General features: G+C 42.7%; 1 protein-coding gene across 2 annotated transcripts in view; it reads left to right on the forward strand.

Annotated features, from left to right (window-relative positions):
- mtrex (Mtr4 exosome RNA helicase) overlaps positions 1-6,629 on the forward strand; it is a 167,301-nt gene that overhangs the window by 67,207 nt on the left and 93,465 nt on the right. For both annotated transcript variants that reach the window (XR_014620366.1, XM_084326549.1), the window contains exon 15: positions 367-492. Coding sequence is in view for 1 of the 2 variants with exons in the window: in XM_084326549.1 (XP_084182675.1) it covers positions 367-492 (126 nt within the window). In the remaining variant the exon portion in view is untranslated. The remainder of the gene's footprint in view (positions 1-366; positions 493-6,629) is intronic.

A 6,629-nucleotide genomic window follows, 5' to 3' on the forward strand; every position in this document is an offset into this window, starting at 1 on the left:
TCAAAAAAGCAATATTTAAATTTTTACATTTTCCGGTTTGGTCACGTGAGTCGCATATAAGCCGCACCGCTATATAAGCCGCAGGGTCGAAAAATGGGGGGGAAAGCCGCGGCTTATAGTCCGAAAATTATGGTAGATATAAATGTACTGAATTGTTATTTATTATTTTATTTATTATTATATTATAAAGAAATCTAAAGAAAATCTGATATATATATATATATTTTTTTTTTTCGATACCCGATCCAGCTATTTTAGTCATATCGGGGCCGATATCAATATCGGATCGGTGCGTCCCTATTCCCAACACAAAGCGACCGTTTCCCCCCGTAGTTCACGTGTGTGTGTGTCTCTCACCTGGTGCAGATCACGTCAGGAGAATACATCCAGATGTCTGGCCGCGCCGGCAGGAGGGGGATGGACGAGCGCGGGATCGTCATCTTCATGGTGGACGAGAAGATGAGCCCGGCCATCGGCAAGCAGCTGCTCAAGGTACGTGTGTCTGGTAGAGCTGTCATAGGCAAGCAGCTGCTCAAGGTACGTGTGTCTGGTAGAGCTGTCATAGGCAAGCAGCTGCTCAAGGTACGTGTGTCTGGTAGAGCTGTCATAGGCAAGCAGCTGCTCAAGGTACGTGTGTCTGGTAGAGCTGTCATAGGCAAGCAGCTGCTCAAGGTATGTGTGTCTGGCCACTATTAGGGATGTGCATGACTGACCAAAATCATGTTTGAATAGTCTACTATTCTTAACACAATGATCGCCAGATGGCGCTGTGGGCCTATGGCCGTTTCCGCCAGCGCTTTGTTCAATGGGATAATGCCTGTGTTTGCAACTGCTAAAACTATATTAAATATTATAGCTATGGATCTAATAACATTGTCGATTGTCAGTGGGTTTCTTCCGGTCAACATGCAAAAAACAGATAATTTTTTCATCCATACATTTCCGTTTTATACCGTGGTGAATATGAGTATAGTTTGAGTGATTCTGAGTAATCCCAGGAAAAGACACAAACAGCGTTTTAGTGAAATTCACAAAACCCGTTGCCATTCCTCGCTTGCATCAACAATCAATCTGAAATCAACGCTAGATTATCGGTATTATCTTTCATCATGCACGCACGAAAGGGAGATGGGGACGCAGGGCCACTCCGTGCTTTTGATCGCTACCAACACACACACACACACACACCCTGACACGCTTCTATCGCGGGGAAAGAATTATCGGATCAATGCAAGATCGATAACATATAGTCCTTACCTTGTCTATGATGTACTGCAAAAAGAATAATCCAATTATCTGATCGCCATTCCAAATACTGGTTGCATCAGTGTATCCAGCATTATCCAGCATTGCATATGAAAGGGGGGGGCGGGGGCCTAGTCGATGCATCGATATAAGCCGGAGTCTTGCTGGAGTGTATAGACCCCGCCTGCACGGCTCAGCTCGGCCGAGAAAATAAACCACATCGTTTCAAATGGGGTGCAATAGCGGCCGCAAGGCGTTAGGTGGCGGAATCGAGTGTCACCCAGTCCTACACCACAGCAGGTTGAATTATGAATGGAAATAGCTAGGGCTGACCTTCAAAGCTTTTGGCAATCGAAGCTTCGGGGCCGAGCTTCGATTTTAATTCGAAGCTTCGAGGAAAACAAAAATTATAATAATATTAATTATAATATATATATATATATATATTTTTTTTTATCTTATGTTGTAGGACTTGTACAGCACTTTGGTCACCTTTGTTGTTTTTAAATGTGCTCTAAATAAAGTGGATTGGATTAATTAATTAAGTAGCCCCTTTCGTGACTGTGACGCAGCCAACAAGGTTTCACTCGGCTGCGCTGCCTGGGTGCAGTGGGGCTGCTCTCACAGCCAACGACATGACATTACATAATTATGTTGCAACCTTCGTCTATCAAGCAAACTATTATATTATATTTAATTTATAATTATATCAGACAATGCACCTACAAAAGCAGATGATTACAATTAAATTAGCCAACTTGGTAACACATTAGTCATAGCAGCATAGGCATAGCCTTATTAATGTTTTGTGTGGCGTCGCCGTCGTGTACAACGATACTTACGTTTTTTAGGTCATTTGACAAAGTTGTTGTAGAGTTGTGATATGCCATTTTCTTCTGGCATATCTGGCACTCGGCTTTTTGGGCATTGTCTTTGCATATTTTAAAGTGTAACCACACGTCTGATGACTTCTTCGTCGACATGTCTGCTGCACATGTCCTTGTTGTTTTCAACACAGATAATCTCCACATGCTTGTTGTAGAGAGGTGGAGTCGAGGCGCCGCTTACTTTCGTTTCATTGGAATGGAGGCGCAAGATTTTGGAGGCAAAAAAAGTAAAAAAAAAAATTTAACTTTTTTATGTTCTAAGCTCGTGCCATCGAACGAAGCTTCGAAGTATTTAAGACAGCCCTAGAAATAGCGAATAAAAGAAAAACGGATCCAATAACGAGTATACTTTTAAAATTTTAAATTCAGTTAAATTCAGTTATTCTTTTTACTAGAATGGATCATTAAAATCAAAGGGTATTACACATAAATAGGCACTTCAGATAGGCCAATGCAATGCTGTTATTATAGGCTATCAACAGGTTTTAATAAACAAACAGAAACAGTAGCATGTGCATCTTTTAGATCAATTAGGCTATGAATATTAGGCTGCCTCTAAATATAAACATTTATTAAATAAGAATGGTTTGCTTCACTTAAAAAAAAATATATATACTATTATAATATATATTATTCGACTCTGACATGAAAATCGTATGTGGAGAAGTTTCAGTAAAATTCAGTTATTCTTTTTAATAGAATGGGTACGGTACATATGTGTGCGTCTCAGTCGCAGCAGGTGGTTGTAAATGGACTGCATTCATATAGCGGCTTTTATACATACTTAAGACACTTTACAACTCACACCTCACACTCACCCGTTCACTCACACGTCCACGCCCCGCCGAGCGGGGGCCGGCCCTTCCAAGCGGTCACTGTGACATAGTGCTGCTGGGTAGGAGCTGGAATCGAACCGGGAACCTTTCTGATTAGCAGACGAGCACTACCTCCTGAGCCTCCTGGTTGTCATTAAGTGACACCCATGGTGGCCAATGGGCTGTGGCATCGCGCCATATCGTATGGCCAAACCCGCCGTGAGAAGACTGAATGGAGAGTGAACGGTATTCACCTCATACGTCCCGCCAACTTCTGCCGTCGTTGTCTCTTTACTTCCTGTCGCTGAGCGTTGTGGATATTCCCCAAACTAAATCAATATCGCATCGATGTGCACAAAACTGTTTAGCTAGCTCTTTTCCCTTATAACAAAGTGCGTAAACAACAAGGGTGTTGCCTAGAAACACGGTGAATGGACATTAATGGACAAAATGTACATAATTGACCACATTTACATAATGGACAAAATGATGGACCAATTTTACATAATGTACAACATTTACATAATGGCCATGAATGGACAAAATTATGGACAAAAATTACATAATGTACCAAATGTACACAATGGAAAAAATTACTTAATAGACAAAATGATGGACAACATTTACATAATGGACATTGATGGACAAAATGTACATAATGGACAAAATGATGGACAACATTTACATAATGGACAAAATTATGGACAAAATGTACATAATTGACTTTAATGGACTTTAATGGACAACATGTACATAATGGACATTAATGGACTAAATGATGGACAAACTTTACATTATATATATATTTTTTTTTTTATTATCTTTTTCCCCCTCCTTTTTCCAATTTTTCTCCCATCCCACTGTTAGTCGTTATGCCAATTCCCAACCCCCTTCCTGGTTGTTGCGCACTTTTCCCCTACTGTTCGTCCGAGAGGCCGGAGACTGTTGCATGCTTTCCTCCGACGCATGTGCAGCCAGCCGGCAGCCAGCCTGGCAGCGCAGATTCTCACTGGGAGTGTGTAACGTGTGGAAGGTCGCACTACCTCTCTCCAGATCCTACCCTCGCTGAGCAGAATAGAATAGAATAGATCTTTATTGTCATTGTTGGTACAACAAAATTTAGTTAGGAACATCACCACTGGCATACAAACATAAAATATAGCATGTGCAAAATAATAATGTCAATAATAATAGTAATATAATAATAAAGTGTCAATGTCCCAATGTCCTCAATAATAATAACATACCATCATTGTCCCAAGTGCATTTAGTGCTAGTGCAAATAAATAAATATAAATATTTCAGTGATAGTCCAGTGAGTTAATGGAAGGAGTGGGGGGGGGGCGTTTACTTGCAATCGATGAAATAGTGTATAGTGCAGCAATGCAAGTCCGGTTCACAGTTATTGTTGTAATGTGGGAGTGGGAGTTATGTCATTAGGGGTTGGGGACGGGGGGGGCGGGGCAAGTTGGAAAAGATGGTGTGCTGGGTGGTACTGGTCTTGTAAGATGTTATTTACACGACGTAGGCAGCGGGAGGTGAAGACTGGAGATATCTGGGAGGCTAGCTCCAGTGATCCTCCTTGCAGCCTTAACCACTCTGTGGAGGGCCAAAGGCGCCCCGACCGAACTGTAGGGGTCGCTGTCCACAACGCCCAGGACCCACCCGCCAGCTTTCCCCACCCCCTAATACTGCCAATTGTATTAGTGTGAACGGCCAGCCAAGCTGGTGACAACGCCGGGAGCTGGGCTCGAACCCAGCATCTCCGGCAACGGTGACGAACGCAATCTCCGCTACGCCACCTGACCGCCCCAAACTTTACATTATTGGACAAAGTGATGGGGGCATAATCCTGTGTTGTTGTCCACACGCTGCGTTTTTGGTCGTCTTTCATGCTCATTATACATCAGATTGCACAATGATGGGAACGAAGTCCGATGTTGCCTCGTCAGACTGAATTGGAGCTGTCCTGCTGTCATGCGAGGCGATTTAACCGCTGGTCCGGCACAACATATCCTCGCGCTTGTGTAGAAATTACTTCCACCTGCTTTCTTATCTAGTTTGTCTGTCGTGGTTATGTCCCAGATGGCGTGTCATAAAAGCCTTTTTTCTTCTCAGGCCATGAAATTATCAAGTCTCCAATCGAATATTCCAATCGAATTATCTTCTTTTTACGATGGCCTGCCAACCATGTTGTCGGTCATTGCTGTCTCAGGGCTCTACGCGAACCTTTTTCACTAGGGGCACAGGTGCTCTAAATGAAAAAATTTAGGAGCACACAAAGAAATTTAGGAGCACCCAAAAATATTTAGGAGCACAGTGAAAATATGTCAAGTAACAGAGTTTTTTTTTTTTTTCAAAAATAAATGTATATTTGTACTGTGCGTGCATGTGCAAACGGGAACGGACACATCTGTGCAATAGCACATACCACCAAAGTCACTGGCCCACTGTGTGCGTGTGTGTGTATCATCTGCGTGTGCAAACGGGAATGGGACACAGACATTTGAACTATTAATTAAGTGATTAATGCCTACTAGGCAAAGTTGTAGCCAACAACTAGGCCTAATAAGAAAGGCAGTGACATTGAACAAAAAGGAGACACTGGCTTTACAACCAGGGCCATCAGTAAAGGGGGGAGCTAGTGTTGCTCTTTTAGAAAAATAATCCTTTCAGGGTTGCCTATTGAAATACTGTACACCTCCAGTACAGAAACATTGTTTATGAGTTTGCGTGTCAGGTAGACCATTGATTGACAGTCGATTCTGCCAATTACGACGTCACACCGTTGCACTCTGGCCGTCCGACGCTGCAGCTAGTCCCTATTGCCACACCGCTTGCACTCTGGCCGTCCGACGCTGCAGCTAGACCCTATTGCCACACCGCTTGCACCAGTGGCGGCCGGTGGGTACTTCGCCACTAGGGGCGCTATACCAAATATTTTGTACAGTACAGTACTGTACCACGCAAGACTCATGGCAAGACGTGAGCGATTCGACTCACGCTCACGGCAATGAATCGGCTCTTATGAACGAGTCGCTCAGCTGTTACTACAACAACACACAACCAGTCAAATAAAGTATAGTCTAGACTCTAATTCACAACTTGAAACACATATAAATAGAAAAGTTAGAAACAAAACTCGCCCGTCTCCAAACACAGGCAGATCTCTCCCTCTCTCCTTCTCTCTCTCACACACAGCGCGACGTGGAATCGATTCGTTACACAATCAGACCTATTATATACCAAGAATAACTTCAGTATGAGTACAGGGCTGTACACATATTTTGCATATTGTTAAACGAGCCAAGGCTAGCTATTAAACTATCGATATGAATCGAAAATCTGGGACCCTGATGTAAACGAGACAAACGTCCTTTCTCTGGTCTGCATCCCCTTAACAATTGTGTGTATTGAGCCGTACTGTATTGTACCCATTCTGCAATCTGTTAATAAAGTTCTCATTCATTCATTCAAACATAGACGATATTGAACAAGCCATAATCCACGTATTTTCAATCCGAGAGAGCTGCAGTAGTTAAATCAATGAGCCATCGACATAGTCAGTGTGGTAAGTAACGTTATTATTGCATCCAAGATTGATACACGGCTGGCTAGGCAGTTGGTAGTCATAGTCTTGTGTTATAAAATAAATAAACAATCAGCAATGTCTCGCTTCATG

The sequence above is a fragment of the Notolepis coatsorum genome (assembly GCF_963971535.1).
Source record: "Notolepis coatsorum genome assembly, chromosome: 12".
NCBI lineage: Eukaryota > Metazoa > Chordata > Actinopteri > Aulopiformes > Paralepididae > Notolepis > Notolepis coatsorum.